Source organism: Callorhinus ursinus, unplaced genomic scaffold (genome assembly GCF_003265705.2).
Source record: "Callorhinus ursinus isolate GAN/ISIS: 27379988/994484 unplaced genomic scaffold, GSC_fseal_2.0 scaffold22, whole genome shotgun sequence".
Lineage (NCBI taxonomy): Eukaryota > Metazoa > Chordata > Mammalia > Carnivora > Otariidae > Callorhinus > Callorhinus ursinus.
Window position 1 is genome coordinate 28,317,017 of NW_027397084.1, and position 25,472 is coordinate 28,342,488.

Genomic DNA, 25,472 nt, shown 5'->3' on the forward strand with positions numbered 1-25,472 from the left:
CATCCTTTCTTAATAACTTTGCAGTTATGAATGTGAATTATTATACGTGGCACTATATGGTTATGCTCATTGTTTATTAATAACTACCCACTTCAACATTCATTCTGTTATACCTTAAATCTTTTTTGAACTCCGTACTGGATGCTGAGTCACATGCATTATATTCATTATTTGCTTTTATCCTAATTCATTATCTTAAGATCCTTTAAGCTAAATTTAACTTTACCTACATTGTGTACAGAGGAAACTGAAGCACAGCGGGATGACACAACTTGCTCACAGACACGGAGCTGGTATTGCAATCTAGGCCTATTTGATAGCAAAGCCCATGCTTGTTACCACTGTGCTTTACTATTTTCTTGCTAGATCAGAAAGTTATTTCTAATCCTCAGAGAAGAACTGCATAATAGGTACTAATCATTCCCATTGCACAAATGCATTTTGGTGAGCTAAGGGATTTGGCCCATTCTTAATGGTTTTAGGTACGAGTCAGCCCCAGGTTTTGTTACAAATAATTTTTAAAATTTGACCACATTCATTAAGTAGGTAAGAATAATCTTTAATTTTTTTTAATTTTGAAATCATTTTTGACTTAGAGAAAAATTGTAAAAATAGTACAGAGTACCCATTTACTCTTTACCTACCATCCCCTATTGTAACATCTTATAGTTACAGTAGTATATTTATCAATAAGAAATTGGCATTGGTATAACATTCTTAACTAAGCTATTTCACCAATTTTTCACTGATACTCAATTTCTCCTCTAAAATCCAGTTTGGGATCTCATACTACATTATTTGTCATGTCTCTTAAGTTTCTCTGACAGTTTTGAAGAGTAATGATCAGTTACTTTGTAGTATGCCTCTCAGTTTGAGTTTACATGATAGTGTCTTATGATTAGATCGAGGCTATGCATTTTTGGCAAGACTTCCACAAAAGTGATGTATCTTTTAAAAACACATCACATCAGGGGTGATGTTGATGTCTTTTTATGTTTACCACCATCTCTTGGAGTTAGGTAGTTTCTGCTGGGTTTCTCCACTATTTTTTCCCTAGTATTTAATAAAGATCTTGAGTGAAGATATTCTGAGACTATACAAATACCCTGTTTTTCCTTAAGCTTTCACCCGCTCACTGTAGCATCCATTGGTGGATCTTGCTGGTAACTGTTACTACTTGGTATTTATCTAATGGTAATTTTCTATTTTCTTCATTTCTTTTATATTTATTAATGGAAATTCTTATGTAGGGAAAAGCTATACCTTCTCTCAGTAATTTTCGATTATTTATACTTTTGGACTCAGATAATATACACTTGGTATATTTAACTCATAAACTTTGTAGCTTTTGTGTTGGGTAAGTACATGTATACTTGAGGATAGGATGAATAACAGTGTTATAATAATGCATATATTGTTGTAAAAAGATTGCATTTTATTTTTTTTTCAATTTTTTTTCAATTTTTTTATTGGTATGTTAATCACCATACATTACATCATTAGTTTTTGATGTAGTGTTCCATGATTCATTGTTTGTGTATAACACCCAGTGTTCCATGCAATATATGCCCTCTTTAATACCCATCACCAGGCTAACCCATCCTCCCACCTCCCCTCCCCTCTAGAACCCTCAGTTTGTTTTTCAGAGTCCATCGGCTCTCATGGTTCATCTCCCCCTCCGATTTCTCCCCCTTCATTCTTCCCCTCCTGCTGTCTTATTTTAGGATTTCCTTTGGAGGTACTTTTTTAAAACATTGAGAGTTCAAACTCCAGAAATAGTAGTTGCTGGCATAGCACCTGGAATAATTTTCTCCTAAAGAGAAATCACTGTCTTTTTATAGTTCTTAACACCTAATTTTCTCAATTACTTATTTTTCCCCTTTATTTTGCATTTAAGAGATACTTTCAGAATGAATTTTGATAAATTATAGTCATATGTCAGCACTTAGTAGCATTGATAAGCAGCTTTCTGGGATAAAATTAAAGCTTGTGAACTATTGAGTATAATTTTTGGTCAGATCACATATTCTGTTGCTTCATTTGTTTGGTGTTCTTTTTGTATTTTTTCTAAACATAAAACAACAACTATATAACTATCAATTAAGATCTCATTTCTTTTCTGTACCTGTTCTTTGTATCTTTGTCAAAGAGAATTAATAGACATTGAACATTTAATTATATTCTTAATGTAATTACATTATGATTACAACTTAAGTCACTAATTTACACTATTTAACCCATGTGCGGAAGAAAAATATGCCCTTATTCTTAACCAATCTGTATTATCTTCGATTAGGATCTTAATATATAACTTCCCAGGTTTTTTCTATGCATATATGTTCATTTTTTTAAAGCATTCATGCTATATACACATATACACATATAGAACAGTATGTATATATTGCTTTTTGACTTTGTTATGATAATCTGGCTTCTGTACTCTCATTATAAGATGTTGGAATAACAGGAAAACCAGCACTGAAAACACAATCAGAAGAAGTTTAAGAATCAAATGGATGCATTTACTTATGGTGGACTTCTTTACAATTTAATATATCCAAGTCTCTGTAATTACTTTTTAATGAATAGTGACCACTATATTTATGTACCATAATTTAGGTTGTTTTCAATGGTTTGATAGTATATATATTATGATTAATTAGGATACACATCTTATGTATTGGATCTATTGTTTCCTTAAATCCCTAGTAATAAAGTTATAGGGATAAAGGTTATACATTTTAAAGACTTTTGATACGTTACTGCCAAATGGCCTTCTTTAAAAGGATATGTCAGCTTCCAAAAAACAGTATTTGAGTATACCTGTTTTCTCATACTCCTCAGCAACATTAGTTATTATCATTCATTTAGGCATTGCTAGTCTGATAGGGAACTAGTATTTGTTTTTCCACATTTCCTTCATTATTGGTGAGGCATTACAATGGCCATTTGAATTTCTTCTTTTATTCATGTCTGCCTATTGTAGCCTTTGCCTGTTTATCACTTATTTAGCATGGCCAAAAGTGATTTTTCTTAAGGTGGTTGTAACAAGAATGTAATACATGACTTTAGTTTTATTTTACACTGAAAATCAGTCATGGTGGCAGCTACATGATGGAGAAAACTAAACTGTTGATTTGGTTTGTCTTTCTCTTTTGAAAGACTGTAAAAATAATTTAAAAGCAAATACATAGGGGTGCCTGGGAGGCTCAGTCGTTAAGCATCTGCCTTTGGCTCAGGTCATGATTCCAGGGTCCTGGGATTGAGCCCCGCATTGGGCTCCTTCTCAGTGGGGGACCTGCTTGTCCCTCTGTCGCTGTCCTCCCCCCCACCCTCGTGCTTATTCTCTCTCTCAGATAATAAATAAATAAATACTTTTTTACTTTTTTTTAAAGATTTTTATTTATTTGACAGAGAGAGACACAGTGAGAGAGGGAACACAAGCAGGGGGAGTGGGAGAGGGAGAAGCAGGCTTCCCCTGGAGCAGGGAGCCTGATGTGGGGCTCGATCCCAGGACCCCGGGATCATGACCTGAGCCAAAGGCAGATGCTTAACGACTGAGGCACCCCAATAAGTAAAACCTTTAAAAAAATAAAATTAAAAAAATAAATAAAAAGATGTTGAGCTAGAAAACCCAACAAGAAATATCCTAATCTTGGTGTTCCTTGTATGTGGTCTTGGGTGAACATTTTGTTTTCTTCTTATCCCTCTTTAATACTCATTGCATAGAAACTGCTTTTTATGTCTGAGTCTAACAAAGTAATTTAATCTTCATAGGAATAATAACTAAAACTTGGATGCTCTGGACTAGAGTAGCTTCTCTGTAACTTCAGGTGTTAGTTGTTGGGAGAAGCTTTCAGTTCCTCTCTTTGTCTGGAGGCTAAGTCCTTATGTTTCTAGATCTGAGAGTGAATCAGTATCTCTGTGTGGCAAAGTTAAGGCATTTTTGGAGATGACATAGTAACAGCATTTCTTCCACCCATGTAATTTCATCTTTTTAAAGTGATACAGTTTTATCTTTTGTAATATGATTCATTAATCCAGTAAACATTTTTCGAGCCCTTAGCTTGTGCAGTTTCTAGACACTGGGAGAACATGTGGCTAAAAAATGATTTCTGCTCTTTCAGAGCTGACAATATAATGGGATGAAACCAATCAGTACAAATAATAGTAAAATAAAATGAGGTGCTAATAGAAGTAGAGATAAAGGGGCGCCTGAGTGGCTCAGTCGTTAAGTGTCTGCCTTCAGCTCAGGTCATGATCCCTGGGATCGAGCCCCACATCGGGCTCCCTACTCCACGGGAGGCCTGCTTCTCCCTCTCCCACTCCCCCTGCTTGTGTTCTCTGTCTTGCTGTCTCTCTGTCAAATAAATAAATAAAATCTTTAAAAAAAAAAAAAAAAAGAAGTACAGATAAAATGCTGTGGAAGCTCCAAACATTGCTTATGCATGCTTAGACACAGCTTCTTAACAAAGAATGGTTTGACTTTACTTAGGTAAATAGGGAGGGCTTTACTTGTGAAGAGAACAGCAATATATGTAAGAGGGTGAAAGGAAAAACACTGGAAAAATGCATCTCTTTGAGATGCAGTTTGTTTGGAAGATTGAAACATCAACACAAACTTGCTTTGTGAAGAGCTGCCATTCTGAATTTTTTCCCTAGCTACTAGAATTATTGAGAGATTTTAAGCATTAGAATGATAGTCGTTTTTTTTGCTAGATCACTTTGGCAGTAGTGGGGAAGGATTTAAACCAAGCTCATTTGGAGTGAGGAAAATCAATTTAGGCAAGAGGTAAGCATCTGAAATGTAGTGGCAGTGGTTTTGGAGAGGAAGAAATGAATTTAAGAGCTGTTAGTAGAATTCCTTGAATATGAGGAAGGAGGCACAAGGAGAAGTCAACTGTTATTCAGATTTCAGCTTTGATGTCCAGGAAAGTAAAGGTGTTTGAACTGCCAGAGGCTGAGAAGGTAGAATTCACTTAGTGCAACTCTGTGTGTTTTTAAGAGCAAGAATAATTATATAGGCTTCTTAATACAATATTGTATATCAGACTCAGAAATATCACATAATGTTGATTTCTGTGTACAGATAATTATCTCCTTATTTAAAAAATTAAAAGTTAGGAGGATATTGAAGATAGGAATATTGAAGTATTTAACAAATTTGGGATTATGCAGGTAGAACATTTAGATTTGTAGATTCATTAACTTATGTTTTAGAAACTTATATTATTTTCTTGCTTACTTAAATCTTTGCTGATAAAATCAGATTGTAATAAATATTGTCCTGTTTTTGTTGCTCACTTAAAAATTCTAATTATATCCTTAATGAAAATTATTAAACTTACATTGAAAAATAATGAAAATCCTTTTGTATTTCTTGAACATAAAAAGACCATTAGGCTACATATTAGTTTAGTTTCCTTCATCTAAACAGTTGTAGCCAGTGTTTGAATTAAAATTTTTTCTCATTACTAATTATTTTTTTTTTTATTTTAGAGGGAGAGCTCGTCACAGGGCTCGATCTCAATGACCCTGAGATCATGACTTGAGCCAAAACTAAGAGCTGGATGCTTAACTGACAGAACCATTCAGGAGCTCCTTTCATTATTAATCTAAGAAGAGTTAACTAACTTAGAAAAAATGTGTGTGAGAGAGAGAGAGAGGAGATCGATAGATTCAGTTGATTGATTTAGTGTGAAAAGTGCTTCTGCTGCCTTAGTAACACAGAATAACCTGAAGAGAATATTGGTACACTTGACAAAAGTGGTCCACAGCGTGTGTGGAGATCCTGGTGAGGAATGAAAAGTAGACTAGAGCTACCAGGATATGACTACAGGGCTACAACTTAGAGTTCTGGTTATTCTTTTATTAATACTATTTTTAGTGAAGTATGGTTGACATAAAATATACATGAGTTTCAGGTGTACAACATAGTGATTCCACAACTCCTTAAATTACGCTGTGCTCATCACAAGTGTAGCTAACATCTGTCACCATACAACACAATTACAGTATCAGTGACTGTATTCCCTATGCTGTGCCTTTTATCCTTGTGACTTACTCATTCCATAACTGGAACCCTGTATCCCCATTTACTTGTTTGCCCATCCCTCTCCCCTCTTGGCCACCATCAGTTTGTTCTCTGTATTTATGGATCTGTTTCTGCTTTTTGTTTGTTTGATTGATTTTTTAGATTCCACACATAAATTATTTTGCTTAGCATAATATCCTCTAGGTCCATGTTGTCACAAATGGCAAAATTTCATTTTTTTTTTATGGCTAACATTCCTCTGTGTGTGTGTGTGTGTGTGTGTGTGTGTGTGTGTGTGTGTGTGTGTTTATAAACATAGGGGTAGGTAAATCATTTCAAATTAGTTTTTTTTTAAATTCTTTGGGTAAATACCCAATAGTATAATTACTGGATCCTATGGTATTTCTACTTTTTAAACTTTTTGAAGAACCTCCCTACTGTTTCCATAGGGGCTGACCAGTTAACATTCCCATTCGTAGGGAGTGAGGATTCCCTTTTGTCCATATCCTCATCAACACTATTTCTTGTCTTTTTGATATTCGCCATTCTGGCTGGCGTGTGAGATGATACCTCATTGTGGTTTTGATTTGCATTTGCCTGATTATTAGTAATGTCGATTCATCTTCTCATGTGACTGTCTTTGGAAAAATGTCTGTTCAGATCCTCTGCCCATTTTTTAATTGGATTGTTTGTCTTTTTTATTTTGCATTGTGTGAGTTCTTTATATATTTTGGATATTAATCCACTATCAGATAATATCATTTGCAAATATCTTCTCCTATTAGGTGGGTTTCCTTTTCATTTTGATGGTTTCATTTGCTTTGCACAACTTTTATAGTCCCGGGGTACCTGGGTGGCTCAGTCAGTTGAGCGTCTGCCTTCGGCTCAGGTCTTGATCCTGAGGTCCTGGGATTGAGCCCTGTGTTGGGCTCCCTGCTCAGTTAGGAGCCTACTACTCTCACTCCCTCTGCCCTTCCCCCTGCTCACTCACTCTCTCAGGCATCCTCTCTCTCTCAATAAATAATAAAAGTAAAATCTTTTTAAAAAAATAAGTCCCCTTAACATTTCTTGTAAGGTAGTTTACTAATGATGAACCTCTTTAACTTGTGTTTGTCTGGGAAACTAAACTCTCCTTCAATTCTGAATGCATTTCTTGCCTGGTAAAGGATTCCTGGTTGTGGGTTTTTCCTTTCAGGACTTTGAATATAATCATACTACTCCCTTCTGGTCAGCAAAGTTTCTGCTGAAAAATCAGATTGATAGCCTTACGTGGTTTCCCTCTTATGTAACTATTTGCTTTTCTCTTGCTGCTTTTAAGATAAAAAAGATTCTCACTTTATCTTTAATCTTTGACATTTTATTATCTGTTTTGGTATGGACCTCTCTGGGTTCATCTTGTTTGGGATTCTCTCTCTGTGCTTCCGGACCTGTATATCTGTTTCCTTCCCCAAGGTAGGGAAGTTTTTAGTCATTATTTCTTCAGTTAAATTATCTACCCCTTTTCCTTCCTTCTGGGACCCCTATAATGTGCATGTTAATATGCTTGATGTTGTTCCAGAATCCTTAACCTGTCCTTTTTTTTTTTTCCTTCTGTTCGCTGTTCAGCTTGGGTACTTTGCATTAACATATCTTCCAGATTGTTCATCCATTCTTCATTCTCTAATCTGGTGTTGATTCCCTCTAATATATTTTTAACTTTGGTTATTGTATTATTCAACTCTGATTGGCTCTTTCCAAAATTCTTTATCCCTATGTCAAAGTTGTTATTTTGTTCATCTACTCTTCTTTCATGTCTGGTGAGCCTCCTTATGACCATTACTTTGAATTCTTCATTGGGTAACTTGTGTATCTCCATTTCATTTAGTTCTTTTTCTGAGGTTTTGTCTTAACTCCTTTTGTTTGGAACATATCTCACTGTGTCCTCATTTTTCTGACTCTCTGTTCTGTTTCTGTGTATTAGGTAGGTCAGCTACTTCTGATCTTGAAAGCAGTGGTCTTATATAGAAGACATCCTATGAGGCCAGGTAGCGCATTCACCCCTAGTCACTGGAAACAGGTGCTCCGGGGGTATCCCCTGTGTAGGTTGTGTGTACACCTTCCTTTTGTGATTAAGCCGTGACGTCTTTGGGGTATACTGATGAGCTGGGCTGGCTGAGAGGCCTGGCTGTGACTGCGGTGGCCTTGCTGATGAGTAGGGTTAGCTCTTGGCACACCTGGCTGAGTGGTCCAGCTACACCTGCTGTGAGTATGCTTGTAGGAGAGGCACTGTTCCTGAGGGGTTGCTCACTGGATGTGACGTTGTGGGAGTTGCTTTGGAGGTACACATGGGATTTGGCTGCTTGAGTGGGGGGGTGGGTCCACAGGCAAATGCTGGGGAAGGGTAAGTAGTGCTAATAAGTAGATAGATGGTGTCAAAAACTGGCACCTGCAAGTGTCTGGTCAGCTAGGCTGAAGAAGGGCAAGAAAAATGGTGCTTCCCAGTATTTTCATTCTTGGAGAAAAACTTCCTGTATATCCTCTCCCTTCCACACATGCCCTAAACTTAGTCAATGAATGTATTTCATGTGTAACCCAGGTACTTTTCAAAGTGCTAAGTGATATAATGCACTGGCCCTTTAAGAACAGTCTTTGTCTTATAGCCCTCCAGCTTTCCCAGAGTTAAGGCCTACTGATTTTCAAAGCTCTTGGAGTTAATCTCTGCTGATTTTCAAAGCCAGGTGTTATGGTGGCTTGTCTTCTTGGTGTGATTCCCAGAGTCAGGGTGCCTAACTTGATCCCTTCACTCCTCAGTGAGGACCTCCACACCTGTGTTATCCCTCCCCCTTTTGGGTCGTCGGCAGGGGATTTGGTTCCCGACTGCATCTCTGGCCCTCATACCCTTTTCAATGTGCCTTTTCCTTTATTTTTTTAACTGTGGAAGATCTGTTCTGGTAATCTTCAGGTCATTTTCGGAGTGAGTTGTACTGTATGTAGTTGTTGCCTTGGTGCCCAAGGGAGGAAGTGAATTCAGGATCCTCTTACTCAGCCATCTTTCCCTGCTCCCAAGTTTTGGTTACTCTTTAATATATATGTTGTGAAACATTATTTTATTTTAACCAAAACATAATAATTTGATAATATAAATTAGCATTGTTTATAGCAAAGATCATGAGGAATTTATAAAATTTAATTTCAGTACTTTTGGTTTTTTTCTCTTTCCTTTAGATCGCGTAATGAAGAAAACTGAAGAGTCTGAATCACACCTGGAGTCTGAAATTAAAAGGAAAGTACCACAGAAACGTCACAGTAGCACATATCAGTCTCCGCCTCCTCTGTCTCCTGCTTCAAAAAAATGTTTAACTGATTTAGAGGTGGGTGGAGAAATGATTCTCTGTTGCTCATCAGTTGGTATTTTTATCAGTATTTAGTACTTACTAAATTCTAGGTGATCTTTTCTTACAGGACAAGAAAAGACCTAGAAAAGTTATTTAAGCAAACTTTTCTGCCTTCATTATGTCATTTTTTTCACTATCAAAAATGTAGAACATGTATGATCAGTGCCTTCCTGCAACATACTCCAAATAATAGCTCTCAACCAGAAATATTTTGAAATAATTTAAAATTTACAAAAAGTTGAAGAAATGACAAAAAGATTTTCTGTATACCCTTCTATTAGATGCTCCATTTTTCCACATTTGATACATTGTTTTCCCTCCCTCTGCCTTCCTTCTAACTTCCGTGTGTGTGTATGTGTGTGTGTGTGTAAGTGTGTGTGTTTCTGCACCATTTGAGTATAAGTAACAGACATGCCCATTTATCACTTAATACTTTAGTGCATGTTTCCTTAAAAAAGGCAGGGGAGGGGGTGGAGAGGAGACATTTTCCTGCATAACCAGAGTGCAACTGTCAAAATTTAAAACTTAACATGGATACAAAATTACTGTCTAACCCACAACTCCATTCAAATTTCGCCTAGGTAATGTCCTTTATCAGAACAGGATTCGGTTCAGGATTGTGTTATATTTAATTGTTATGATCTTTACTCTTCCTTAATCCGGAATAATTCCTTAGTCTTTCCATGTCTTTCATCACCTTGGTATTGTGGAAAGTATGTTTCTTCATGATTTATGCATTTTTCAAGAATCCTCTGAAGTGATTCTGTAATCTTGTTGCATCATATCAGATTGCATACAATGTTGATTTTCACATTGTAACTTCTATCTTAAGATGTGCTTTCCTAGATTTGTCCACTGTAAAGTTAATTAGTAGGTATTTCTTATTTATTAATAAGATCAGCTACTGTAAGATAGGCTACTTACTTTAAGGTAGAGTACCTTACAGTAGCTCATGAATTAAGGAGAAGCTACTATGAGGTAGAGGGTGTCCTTATCTTATATTTACTTACGTATTCGTTTATATCAGCACAGATGTATAGATTCCTTTTTTTTTTATTGAAGTATAGTTGACACAACATGGATTCTTACTCAAAAAAGTTACGTTCTGTCACTGTTACTATCTTGATGCTCAAATTGTCCCAGTCTTAGTCCCTGGGAAGTTCTTTAAGCTGGCTCCTCTTCCTTTTTGACACATACACATCATTCTCTTAGTACTTCTCTTAAGTTTTGATGTAACCAGATAATCTAGACTTATTTGTATTTCTCTGTCTCAGCTCTAGAGTCATTCATTTCTCCAAGGAGCCATTGTTCCTATAAGTGGTAGAAAGGTATTTTGGCATTCGTTATGCCCGTTGCAACTTGGTATCATGTTTATAGACCCTCTTAGTGGACAAAACTAGTAAATATATGTGTGTTTATATGTTAGTATTTAGTACATGTTAAAATCCATGAATTCATCTGGAGCTGCCTTGAGATTGAGTTGAGGCAAAAAAAAAAAAAAAAAAAAACCGAAAAATAATAAAATAAAATCCATGAATTCATACTGATAATTCCAATTCTAGTCTAAAGCCACAGTGTTTATCTTAGTCTTTCCCACTTTGCATGTTTGTAACTTCCTTCTCTGACTGAGAAACCTGACTTCCATCATACCCAGTGTTTTTACTTATTGGCTTCAGTTGCTTTTTATTTGATTATTTTCCTGGCATGCCAGCCTAAGCTTGGCTTAGGCCATACTGGTATTTCCCCACTACCTTGCCCACTGCTTGATTCAGGTAAAGAAGAATAAGAAAAGACAAAAGCTCCCCCAAGACACAACATCCTTCCCTAGGCATGCAAGCTGAAAACATCAGAATTTTTTTAACATCCAAAATACATCTTTCTTTTACTTTTCACTTCCATGCCCATTGTTCTTATTCTGTTCTTAGTGAACATGAAGAATAGATTCTAGCCACCCTCTGTGTAATTTTTAATTCTTGGACAAGATTAGTGGAGTTTTTTTACCCCACATGTAGTCTCTGAAATGCTACGCTCTGTACTGCTTATAAGGAAACACAGTCTTTGATATTTAATGAGATTATACATCTTAAGGCTGTTTACTAAAAATGATGTCTCAGTGGTTCTCATCAGAGATAGGCTCATTCTTATTAAGTATAATTGGTTATTATTTATGTATAAAGCCTGGCAGATAGTATGTATTAGTGATTTTGATTTATTTTATTTTGTAAAAGTCTACCTACAAAAGGGGGGAAATGATAACTTTAATTAGTCTTTGTTTTCCAAAAGAAATTATATCTAACATGAAATTGTTATGGAAATATACAACTTTATACACACTTCACTAAAAGTAATTGAGCAGTATTGAGATTCTAGTTTTGAAATTCCTAGGTTAATAAAATTCTGAATCTCTAGTTTTTATCATGAAAAATTTAATATTATATTCGGTTCAGCTAACCTGCATTTTGTTTTTAATTGTTGCAAATAGTTCCAAGGTATGTGTTTCTTAGCTGATGGAAGCCATATGATAATAACTCACAATATATTTCATTCTGTATTTTAATATCAGAAATTTTAACAGTGTGTGCTTTTTCTGTTTAATATCGATTTTATAAAAGGAAATACGTGGAAGTATCACCTTTTCATGTGGTTTGTTCATTGAAATATGTCCTATTAATCTTTATTACAGACAGTGAAAAATTGGAGGCAGTCAGTACCCAGCTTGATCATTTTCATTATGAAAATAGTGGGGTTTAGCTTTTTCTTAGACGCTTAGGTATTTTATTGCAGGGTGGTATATAGATGGAGATTACTTCTTTATTTATGAGTTTTCCTTTTAGGTGCCTTGGTACATGGCCGACCATTTGCAGGTCATTAGTGAATAATTGCATTATTTCATTTAAATATAGAGTTGACCCTTCAACAACACAGGAGTTAGAAGTACTGACCCCCTGAACAGTAAATCTGCATATAACCTTCAACTCCCCCCAAAATTTATTAATAATCTACTGTGTTGACTGGAAGCCTTACCAACAACACAGGCAATTAACACATATTTTGCATGTTATATACTGTATTCTTACTGTAAAGTAAGTTAGAGAAAAGAACATGTTAAGAAAATCATAAGGAAGAGAAAATACATTTATAGTACTATACTGTATTTATAAGAAAAAAATCATCATGTAAGTGAACCTGTGCAGTTCAAACCTGTGTTGTTTAAGGTTTAACTATACTATTATTTCTTTCCCTTATTGACAATAGGCTAAAATTTCAGTTAGATAATCTGTCCCATATTTGTGTCTAACCAGTTGTTTGCATAGTTCACCTGCTAACTATGTGTCCTAAATACACAGGGCCCTATCAAAAGTGCTATGAGAAAAATAAATTCCTTAGACCTAGACTTCACAAGTAGTATAACTGAATTCTAGACAAAACTATGTACTGGCAGAGAAAGAGACATGTTTTTTTTGTTTTTTGTTTTTTTAATCTACCTATGCTGAGTTAGTGAGCTGATGTTCTCTTTGCCTTGGTTGAAGCTTGGTTTCATTCTTTGTTGTTAATCTGGGGTAGATTCTTGAATAGGTAACAGTATAATAGAACGGCTTTTTTGTGGGTCATGTAGGACAAGGTAAATAATTTTTGTCAGTTTTCCCATCTTTAAACAAGGAGATAAGACTACAACAGTGGGCTTTATTTAGACTTACTCTACGTATTTTTGAGTTATAAATTTACGTAGAAGAAATGTAAAGACTATAAGCATTTAGCTCAGTGAATTTTGAAATTTATGTTTACACAAGTGATCATATATAACTACCACTTACAGGTCAATCCTCCTACAACTGCTTGATGACTTCTGTCACCTAAAAGACTTTTTAAAACAACTATATATTTTCTTACGTATTTCTAAGTTGACATTCAACATTTTTTGTTTCAAGTTTAAATGGTTACATAGGATGTTATAGTTGACACAGTAAAAGGAGTAACATTTTAAAATAGAGTGGTTAACTCACTTTCTTCATATATGGATCTGGTAGCATCCAAATACTATAGCACTTAATAATTGTCTCTAAAATCTCACTGCCAGAAGTATTTATCCACTTATTTCCTATGATATAAGGCTTGAAGTGTTTAAAAAAATTTCTTCTTGATTGAGTTATTTTGGTTTTTATTGGTAGACTTTTGATTAAAACTGTTATAGTTTGATAAGTAATTATTTGACATAAAAAGTAAAGTTATTGGAAATGTATGTCTTAATTAGAGACATTGACTGTTTTCCTCAATTCCTGTGTCCATGAATAAATATTATGTTGCATATTCAGATAGGATTCAACATCGCTTCATGTTTTTCCTTTTTATAGTCATATGCGCTAAAGAACCTTTTTCACATAAATAAGTATATGAGTATGAAAACAATCCTTGAACTCTTAAATTATATGTCCCAAATCTCAAAGGAAGCTCTACCATCAAAAATATTTTTAATAATCTCACAATTGTAATCTAGATTCGGCCTTCCTTAAAATATTTTTGAAGCACTGTCTTAGAAATCAGTTGTCTTGTAAAAGTTTTTGTTAACCAATATTTAGAATTGATTATTTTTTCCAACATTTAAAATTGTCCTTTTGTTTGGTTTCATGGTTTTTATACTCCAGGGTAGTATACCGTTGTAATATTTCAAATGGAAGTTGGGTGCTTTTTTTTTTTTTTTTTTTTTTTTTAAACTATGAGAACAGTTCTGGCAGGAGATAACTTTCCATTAGAGGCATAATCAAGTCAGGTTTTGGAATGATATGTGGAAATGGAAGATTTAGATATTTATTCCATTAAGATTATTTATGCTCTGTATGCCATAGAAAATCTTTATGTCACCATTGAGTAGTATACATGGACTAGATAGGTCCAAAAATTCCTTCCAGCATCCTGATGCTAAATCCCAAGTAACATGATGTATTTAGTATTTAGCATTTTGTGGTAGCCTTGGTGATGATGATGGGGAGTAAGAGATTTAATTTTGAGATCTTACTTTTTATTCCATGATGTTGAAATAAAATGCCAAAGTCTTTTTTTTTTTTTAATTCTTTTGGAACTTAAGGTTTCTAAACAGTGTGGGTATTGTCCAAAATGTGGAAAAGAAAAGGAAAATCAGACCAAATGCCAAAGTTTTGTGGTATTTTTTTTCCTAAGGATTTGCAAAGAAATTGCAGACAAGCTATAACTTTGAGTGAATCTGCTGGACCATTATTAAGAACATCAATTCATCAGAATTCTGGAGGACAGAAGGCACAAAACACAGCATTACCATCCAAGAAGTTTTATGGCAACAGTGTGGGAAAGATTCCAGTTGATATTATTGTGAATTGTGATGATAGTAGACAGAATTATTTACAGACTAATGGGAAAGTCATTTTACCTAGGGCAAAAGTAGCCAAAATCACAAACCTGAAAGAAAGGAAAACAAGCCTGTCAGACCTAAATGATCCAAGTAAGTATTTTACTCCCTTTAGTATTACTTATATCAATCCAATATTTTTTACATATATTTTTAATGTGAGCATGAGCATATTTGAGAAGTGTAGTTTTAATAGGTATCTCTTGTGTCAGTTATATAACATGTTTTTTGGGTAGATGATTAAAACTGTCCATGTAGTTGGAAAATAACTGACTTTGTTCTCATCCTGTCCATCTTAAATAGTTAAAAAAAGAAAAGCACAGAACTTGGCCCTAGTCATAGGTCAAATGCCAGTTAATGCCCAACTTTCTAACTTTGGCTCAGTTAATTTAATCTCTCTGATTTGTAAATGGATTATTTCCTGCCTGACAGTGTTTTTGAGGAAGTAAATAAAATAACATTTAAACTGCCTAGCAAAGCCCAGTAAATAAAGTATTTGATACACAGAAAGGACTCAGGGAAAACTAGTTCCCTTGCCACGTTTACTCTTCCCCTAAATCTTTTTCCTACCTTTAGACATAGGTGCATATATGTGTGTATATGAAATGCAGTCCTGTTTGTAATAAATAGCCAAAGACTGGAAACTCAGGAAGTAGTTGAATAAACTATAGTATACATAGCTGCAAAAGGAGAGAAAGATCTCAATATTCTGTAGAATGATTTCTAAGATCTTTAGTAACATGAATAAAGTGAGGTACAGATTAGAGTGAATATGTGCTGCCCTTTATTTGTGAAGGGCGGGAGAATGAATATAGGGATTTTTTTAAATGGAAAGATACACCAAAAACTAATTTTTAAAAGTAGTTGGTTAGAAGGGAGGAAACAATGTAGGAATTAGGGCTAGATGTTAGATATTTCCAAACAAGCTCTTTTTTTGTAGATTTGACTTTGGAGCCATGTAAATGTTTTACATGATTATAAAACAAAATTAAATTGGAAGTTTAAAAAAAAACCAAAACCAAGATGAAACTAATAAACCTATTTATGTATCTGGTCGGTGGCTTGAACACACAGGAGAATTCTTTCAAGTGAATTTAAATTAAAATAATATTGTGGCTATACATTCCTAATGTAGTATATTTTAAGGTTGAATAGAACTGCAAAGAAATCCTAAGTGTACTTAGTAATTATTAGTATTAATAATATTGGTATTGTTATTTTTAAACACATACATTGATAAAGCAATAAGCAATTATAGTGTCTCCAGAAACCAAGATTTTCATTGTTAATGAAAGGGAGTTCAAAAGTAAAATCAGAGAAATAAAAATCCCATAATTTTAAACTTGAATTGGACATAGTAGTGTGAGATTATTATATATATTCTCTTAAATAGAAGTGAGCAATCCTAGTTCCCATATTTGTGTTTCTTGAATACCATTTCTCAGTAAAAATAACTAGAACTTCTCAGAGAAATGGCTGACTCCAAGTCAGAGCAGGAGTATATTTAATAGATCTAGATCATCTACTCATGTCAGGAAGCATGGAAGCAGTCAAAAATGACTATGGACGTGTCAAAAGGACACAAGAGCTAAAAAATAAAGGGCTCCTGCTGACCAGTAATGGGACTACTTGGGTCACAAAACGTATAACTATTTATTGAAATATGTCAAATATATTAAAATTAATTAGCTCATAATGATATCCCCTCAAAAGAAGAAAAGCTCTCCATTGGTTACCTTTGGAGGTTGCTTAGTTTCCAAATCATTACTTTAAAAACTGGTAAATAAAAGGGGATAAAATTTTAAAAAATTTTTTAACCTGGGAAATATGTCAAGTTCTATTTTAATTTGATTCAATATAAAAACCTTAGCTCATACCAGTACATTAGCTTATTTTTCAAAAAGAACTCAGGGGTGTCTGGGTGGCTTAGTTGATCACGCTTACAAGTCTTGGTTTCGACTCAGGTCATGATCTCAGGGTCGTGAGCTTGAGCCCCACATCAGTCTCTGCGCTCAGCTCAGAGTCTGCTTGAGATTCTCTCTCTCTCTCTCCCTCTGCCCTTCTGCTTGTGCTCTCTCTCTCTCTCTCTCTCAAATAAATCTTAAAAAAAAAAAGAACTCAGTTAAAAAAAATGATTACTGTATGATGAGTGTCTAACCAACATTCTGTTATATTATGATGGTGTTGGTATTTGATGAGTATTTTATGATACATTTTAGTGTTATACCAGTACAATATTAAATATTGTTAATGTCATTTGAATCTTTCCTAATGGTGAGGTTTTTACATTTTAATGGTTAGATATGAGGAAAACTCTCTCTAGATAGTTACTGGGTACTATTACTGAGCCAAATGTCATATAGGAAACTTAACCATCCTGAGGAGATTTCTAAGATGAGAGAACTAGAAGTTAATAAGGCTAAGGTGATAAGTTAAAAAAACAAAATAAATTTACGTGGTTTTGAGGTACCCTAAGTGGTTTAATATTCAGAGCTTGACTTAGGACCCTATCAACCGTGAATTAAAACCATAAAGCATAAATTTCATTCCCTCCCCTGCTCAAAAAAGGAAAAAAAAAAATTGAAGACTAAGCATTTCCCATTAAAATACATGGAAAAATATGTTTTAAGAACCTTTTTTATTAGTAATAAAAAAATATCATTTATTAAATGCTTATGTGCCTTGCTTTGCATGTGAGGTAGACATGAATACATCCCATTTTATAAATGAGGCAACCTAGGCTTAAGGAGATTAACTTCTCAATATTATATACTTAGGGACTTGTTGGAGTTTAGATTTTCATAAAACAGGTTTTTCTCGTTCTAAAGTCTGTTTTCCTTATATACTTCATCATTCTTAAATTTGTGTTCCTATTAAAGTAGCTTATTATAATGAAACTTTTATTATGTCTTGGGTGGTCAAATAGTAAATAAAATGTACAGTGTCTCAAGTAGTGGTGATAAATTCTGTGTAGAAAAGTGAAGGACGGTCCAAGGAATAGAGAGTGCTAATTGTTAGGTGTCAAGATGAGGAAGGGTGCTATTTTAGGTAGGTGGTAGAATAGGTACCTTTGATAAAGTAACTGTTGAAGAGAGCCCAGAATGAAGCAAAGAGAAGGATGTGCTGATATCTATAGGAACAAGATGGAATATAAGTACAAAGATCCTGTATTAGTGTGTTTGGGTTTCCATAACAATACCATAGACTGAGTAGCTTAAACAACAGAAATTTGTTTTCTCACAGTTCTGGAGACTGGGAGTCCAAGATCAAAGTGCCATCACTTTGTAGACAGCCACCTCCTCAGTGTGTCCTTACATGGCCTTTCTTCTGTGCTTGCATAGAGAAACCTCTGCATTTCTTCTTATGAGGACACCAGTCCTGTTAGATTAAGGCCTCACTTTTATGACCTCATTTAACCTTTATTAACCTCATTTAACCCTCTTATCGGCTGTATCTCCAAATATAGTCACGGGTTTAGAGCTTTAACGTATGTATTTTGAGGGGACACAGTTCGTCCATCACAGACCCTGATGCAGAATCTTATATATCAGATAGAATATACAGAATGAAATTAGCTATGAGAACAAGATTTTTAAGTATATGGTGTCTTTGCACACTTCCCACTTGTTTTGCAATTACGGTGTCATTGAGCACAACCCTCATTTATTTTAAGTTAATAAAACAAGAGCCATGTAGTATGATTCTATCTGTTGCAGCATTGGGGCTTTTAAATGAATTTTTTATATAGTAGATATAGAGGTTTTAATGTCCCTGAAGCACTGTAAAATTATCAGTGGAACAGTATGCTTCCGCTTTAATATATATGTTTCTATATGGTTTTTCGTAAATAAATTATGCAATTCATGAACTTTTTTTTAAAGTTTATATATGTCAGGCACTGTGCTAAACCTTTTATATATTAAATCGTTTGTTCTTGTGACAGTTCTTTGAAATAGGTACCATTTTTGACCCTAATTTCACAGAGAAGAGAAACAGGTGAACAGTAAATAAAAAACCCTAACTTTCAAATATGTATAAATCTGCTTAGACCTGCTAATCTGGCTTACTAGGTTTTTTGTTAATGAAATGGTTCCGAAAAGATCCAGTTTAGCATTTGCTCCTGAGACTAGACAGCAAAATAAAAAAGACAGGTGGAGTGATGCTGGGATTATGCCTCTCTGGGGCCATGTGTATTACTCAAAAAATATTAACTAAACATTTACATATGGGATTCTAAAAAAAATTGCTTCTACAAGTTTATATGTTCTTCAACACATGATTTTTGAATTCTTTTTCTTCACCGGCGGTTTTAGACTCAGAATATAGCAGTGAACAAGGCAATGATCCTGCTCTCTCATAGTTTTTATGTAGTGAGGAGAGAGCAAGTAAACATCTACAACAAAAAACAACAGAAAATTTATATCACTGTTGTTATGAATATGCCAAGTACCTGTGTGCTTACTTTAGATTGGATAATCAATCAAAAAGCTAATATTTGATGACAGAAATGCAATTAGGGGAATTGCAGTCCAGACAAAAACAAGCTGTGGAGTTTGAGGAACAGAATATAAATGGATGGTGTGCCTAGAGCAGAAAGAGGGGATAATAGAGTAGCATAAGAAAGTTGAAGTAGGCAGTAGCCAGATTATGTACATTTATAAACCATAGTAAGGAGTTAGAGTTTGACTCAAGTGCCTTGTGGGTGGCTCTGGGGAATTATGATATAAAGATGGGTTTGATAAGACCAATAATGAGCAGAAGATCTAAGAGCAAATTCCCTTCATAATATCTTTTCATGCCCATATTCACTTACTCCACAGAATTTACTGAGCAATGAACACTGGTCCACATTCTCCCAAGGACCAATTATGATTTTAGTGATTGCCTATGTGAAATAAAATTATTTGGTCACATGGAGTTTCACACACATTTACAATGCAGATTATCTTCATTCTTGAGACTTTCTAGAACCCTGAAATAGATCTATGATAAACATTTAAATTTTGCTGTAACTTGTGTATATTTCCTGTGTGGGTGATGGTAATGGACTACAGAATAATTTCATATTTGTATATTCTATTTTAAAAAAGCTAGTTCTTATGCTTTTTTTCATTTTTAATTGTCTCCAAATTTAACTTTTCATCAGATAGAATGGATTGTATCTTCATTCATTTTTATTAATCTCAGTTCTGGAAGAGATCCAAAGCAGATTTGGTATATTTCCTGCTTTGGTATAATATATTTACATATTTAACTGACAAATGAAATACCTGAAGTATTTAACATTTTCTTTATAGTAATTTTGTCCAGTGATGATGATGATGATGACAATGACAGGACTAACAGAAGAGAAAGCATATCTCCTCAACCTGCTGATTCAGCATGTTCTTCCCCAGCACCATCCACTGGAAAAGTAGAAGCAGCACTAAATGAAAATATCTGTAGAGTAGAGCATGAACTAAGAAGCATTCCAGCAGATTCAGAGTTAAATACAGTTACATTGCCAAGAAAAGCAAGAATGAAAGACCAGGTACTTTTCATATTTATTGCCATTTATTCAGAGTAAGTCCCCCCCTTTGGGATGTAAATACTTTTTTTAGAGGGAAATTTGGCAGTGTCATTAGGAGAAAAAGATAAATTATTCATTCACTAAGTGCGGCTTAAAATAACCAATTGGAAGATTATTTAAAAGAACATTAAAACATATACAAAAATAAATTTCTATTAAGTTAAAAGCTTAAAATGTGAAAAATTCAACAAGAAACAACATCAACTTTATAGTGAAATATAAGTATGAACAAGTATATTTGTATAATCTAGTGGACAGGGCGAAGTCATTTTTAACTTGGATGTATTATACTATGATACTATTGTTTGCTATGTTTTATTTTATATTTTAATATATAAAAATTTCAAAATGTTCAGGTGGCAAAAGATAACAGAAATTATGTGTTTGTAATTTGTAAAGATAGAAAAAGACAAAAAGAGAAAATTCAGATGAACTTAACACTTTAAAAATTAATACAAAATCAATTAATATGGACTGCTGGCTAGACTCCAAGGGAAAGCGTACTTTTCTGATTTGCAGGTGGAAAAGAAAGTTGTTATGGCCTTTTGGGAAAGGCAGTTGTAAAAACATCTATTAAAATTTTTGAATGTGTGCTGAATGACCAAAATATTCATTCCCTAGACTCAATCTCAAACTTTTCCTTACAGAGAGGGAGTATCTAAGACATATGTGTATACATGATTATTGGCAAACAAATGCAAACAGTATCTAAGACATATGTGTATACATGATTATTGGCAAACAAATGCAAACAATCATTGTTCATCAATATGAAGTGGCTGAAGAAATTATGGTATATCCATACTGTAGACTATTATGCAGCCATTGACTAAGAATTAGAGCTGTAGAAATGACTTTTAGGATTTCTACATGGTATTGGTAGGTAGGAATACCAAGTTACAGAAATTTATGCATATTTTTTATTTTTAGAAAAAACTTTTAAAAAATAAAAACTTGTATGTTAAAAAATTACATATATATGTCAGAAATTGTTATCAGTATAGATAAAAATATGGAAACATACATACTTCGTTGTTAAGATGGAAAACAAATGAAAAAGTAACTATAATGATGCTAGAAGAATATGGATTATTTTTAATATAACTTGGGAATGCCTTTTCAAGCATTTCAGCCAAGCAAAAATAGTAAATGAAGAGATAAATATATTTTATTAAATGGAAAGTACAGAACAGTATACCGAAACACCATAAGCTGAATTTGATAGGTAAATGTGAGTGGGGGAAAAACAGTGAACTGTGTGACAGTGTGAGTTTGTGCTTTATGTATTTTTTGTTTCTTAAAAATCAAGAAACGGAAGCAAACCATAGAAAAATGAGTAAGGAAATGAATAGTTTTAAAAAGGTAATGAAGTATTGAAAATGAAATTAAAATACATTTTGTTAACTGTTCAGATTGTTGAAAATTTTTAAAGTATGTAATAGTGTTCATTTTGGTTAGTGTTTGGAGAAATGAAAAGTTGAGTGTGTAAATTGGTATAGCTATGCTGGCGGGCATTTTGACAGTAGTTATATATAATACCATGATTAAGCTGCAAAAATGCTTGGAGGAGAATAGTGTGTCATAGGGTAAGGTCAGAAAGAACTCACATATCCAGCCTAGGATGGTTCAATGAAATGAATAATGAATTTCCATATGATGGAATTTGTGGGTGAACAGTTTTCAGACTGGCACACTGAATAATAAGGGTTCCTCAGTGCTCTCTTAGAGGCTTCTTGGGAGGATGTAGACCACCCACTTCTAGACTCAGTCTCTCCACTTTGGATTCAACTGGAGCAGCTCTTAAATTATGTATTTTATTAATGAGCTAAATAACATTTCATTTGAAGAAATAATTCTGAAACTAAAAAAAGGGCTTTAAACCTCTTTAATAGGTTTCTGTTAATAATTTCGGAAAATATTCATGATTAATCTGTAATAAGCCTGAAAAAGTAGTTTGCAGGTGTGTGTGTGTGTGTGTGTGAGTGTGTGTGTTTTGTTTTAATACATATTTTTTCTTATGCCATACATCATAGAAATGTCTCTAGAGGGACGATGGGAGAATAGTGCCTATCTCTATGCAGTGGATTTTTTTTTCTTGCCTTCTGTCAAGATCATGTTTTATTCTTGTGATAATAAGATTTTTAGCATAACTTCAGGACCATCAAATTATATACTCAAAATAATATATGATGATTAATTTGCATGTGGAAGTGGCTGAAATCTTAATAGATCAAGTACTTTAACATTTTAAAATATATAAAGAAGAATCTTTTTGTAAATAACCATTCACCTAAGTACCTGTTTTCTAAAGAATTCCTGATTTAGGGATGCCTGGATGGCTCAGTCAGCTAAGCATCTGCCTTCTGCTTGGGTCATGATCCTCCTGGGATCAAGCTGCATCAGGCTTCCTGCTCAACGGGGAGTCTGCTTCTCCCTCTGCCCCCCACACCCTTTCTGCTTATGGTCTTTCTTGCTCTCACCTCTCTCTCAAATAAATAAATAAAATCTTAAAAAAAAAAAGAATTGCTGATTTAATCCAAGCATTATAACCACTACCACTATTACTAGCTAACTTTCATCTAACATTTTACTGTGCATAAAGCACTGTGCTAAGCTGCTTGTATACATTAGTTCATTTGAATACTCAGTATTTTACAGTTTAGGAAATCAAAACTTAAGGAGTTATTGTTTTAAAAATCAGATAATTAAAAGGTGGTATAGCTATGATTTGAACCTAGGCAGTCTGATTCCCAAATTACCATTTCTCAATTCTGTGGTATTAATGGAATACCATGTAATGACTAGATATAAGGTATAGCTGGACAAAATAGGAAGGATTTCTATTATATAAAATCAATAAATATTCTCCTGTTGAAGTAAAATCAGTCTCTTATGTTTTGATAATTACATTTTTTTATGTTGCGTCCTCTTTGCATATGTGTACTTAGTTTGCAGCCTTGTTCTAGTTGCTTAATTAAGTGAAAATTTATTTTTCTTTTTCAGTTTGGTAATTCTATTGTCAACACACCTCTAAAACGTCGTAAAGTGACGTCTCAAGAAACTTTAGTTGATCCTGTATCTTTAAGCTGCCAAAGTTCCTTTGACAGTGTCATTTTAAACTGTCGAAGTATACGAGTAGGAACACTCTTCCGGCTATTAATAGAGCCTGTAATTGTAAGTACATTCTTAAGCTTTTTACTGTACTAATTATGAGATTCAAAATTCCATAGGTAAGGCTAATATATAATATTTTAAAATTTTTAAATTAAAATGTTTAACTTAATAGAATATTAAAAATTATTTCAAGATTTCAAATTGCTTTAAGAGAATATAGACAAGTATAAACAGCTCCTTACAATAACAATCAATGGGTAAAAACTTGTAATGTTTAAGGTAGTAACATATTGTCATAGAAAGATACTTATTCTCATTAAGTTAGAAAACCAGTATGCTACTATTTTATTCTCATGCCAGTTCAGTGCATGAAAAGAGTATTTTAAAGAATGATAATGAGAGAAAGAAGGATTCAAAAGCTTTGGGGGCTGCAGAAAAATGTTTTTGCAACATTAAGACTCTTAGAAATAGATGATTGGAATAAATTGCCACCCAAGAGGCATTGTGCTTTTGGACTAGTTCAGTGTCCACAAAGCCTAAAGGACTTTCTATAGTCCTTATTGTACTTGTCATACTTGTTAATTCTGTTGCCACCAGTCTAATTCAAATGCGTATTTTCTATTTGAAATTTTAATATAATCTCCTTAACCAGCCTTCTTAGTCATCATTTTTCTTTTTTCTGATGTATTGTACACATTATTGGTAGATTAATCTTCCTATAGCACTGCACTTAGTTTGTACCTTTTATTCTATAATGACTTAACTTGGTGTCCCCAGCTGTCAGTTTTCATCTGTTCTTTCAAACCTGGTCCCCTAGTATTGTTTCTTATACATAAAGCAGAGTCTTTAAGAAAACACATTGTATTACATCAGGAAAGTTAAAAGGTAGTTTTATTATTACTATTTAAATTATGGTAAGTAGTAGTTATTTATTTTCTAGGAATCATAGTTTCATGATACAATATGATCAAAAGGAACAAAAAGACCTATAAATTAATGTAGGAGAAAATTAATTATGGACCTGATTTCTTACTAGAGCAAAGCTGTATGGGAAACCTGCATTTTTTTTTTAATCATTAACTCCAGCTTCTCACCATTAAAAAAAATACTCCAGAGATTTAAAGCAAATTATATACAGACTACAATATCCAGTACCCAGTAACATTGTAACATACATCAAGGTTGTCAGGGATTTATGAAATGTGTGTTTTGTTACAAGTCTTCATAGTATAGATTATCTTTCCTGGTTTCTGTCAGTTAATAAAAATGTCATTCTAAGTCAAAATACCTCAGAAATTCTCAAGGGTACCCTGTAGGTTTTATGGTTTTTCCCCAAATTAACACTGTTATTCAGAACTTTTCAATATGATAATTAAGGTTTTGCTGGTAATTTAGACATTTAGTTGAAAGTTGCATATTTGGTCTCAAGGTTAGCTAACAAGAACTACATTAGGGCGCCTGCCTGGCTCAGTTTGTAGAACATGTGACACTTGATCTAGGAGTTTAAATAGTCTCCACGTGTTAGAGATTACTTTAAAAAAATACATTGAAATTGGAGTAAAAAATTTTTTTACATGAAAGTTGCCAAGTTAGGTTATATATGATCTAGTGAAAATAACTAACTTCATGAATTTATTTCAAGAAATAAAAGACAGATTTTTTAAAAATTTAAATAAAGGCAGTATATGTAATATAAAATGTGTTCATGCAGGTTTTTTTTTTAATGCTAAGTGAAATATTTCAGCCAATAAGTAGTTGTATTTATAATGTGGAATTTTGTAATCTATGGTATTAACTTTCCCTGTACCATGGGATTTTTCAAGAGAATGTTCTTTGATGAGGTATAATTAATCTGCAATTTCTTCAGATAATGTATTAAAAATAAAGATGATTTGGGGCACCTGGGTAGCTCAGCCACTTAAGCATCAACTCTTGATTTTAGCTCAGGTCATGATCTCAGGGTCATGGGATTGAGCCCTGCATCAAGCTTCGAGCTGGGCA

General features: G+C 33.8%; 1 protein-coding gene across 7 annotated transcripts in view; it reads left to right on the top strand.

Annotated features, from left to right (window-relative positions):
- The window catches only part of SENP6 (SUMO specific peptidase 6), a 110,208-nt gene that overhangs the window by 49,402 nt on the left and 35,334 nt on the right, over window positions 1-25,472 (top strand). For 6 of the 7 annotated variants that reach the window (XM_025890432.2, XM_025890433.2, XM_025890434.2 and 3 more), the window contains 4 exons: window positions 9,239-9,384; window positions 14,584-14,881; window positions 20,086-20,318; window positions 23,361-23,531. In XM_025890432.2, coding sequence (XP_025746217.1) covers window positions 9,239-9,384; window positions 14,584-14,881; window positions 20,086-20,318; window positions 23,361-23,531 — 848 coding nt within the window. The remainder of the gene's footprint in view (window positions 1-9,238; window positions 9,385-14,583; window positions 14,882-20,085; window positions 20,319-23,360; window positions 23,532-25,472) is intronic. The other variant, XM_025890435.2, reaches the window with a different exon arrangement.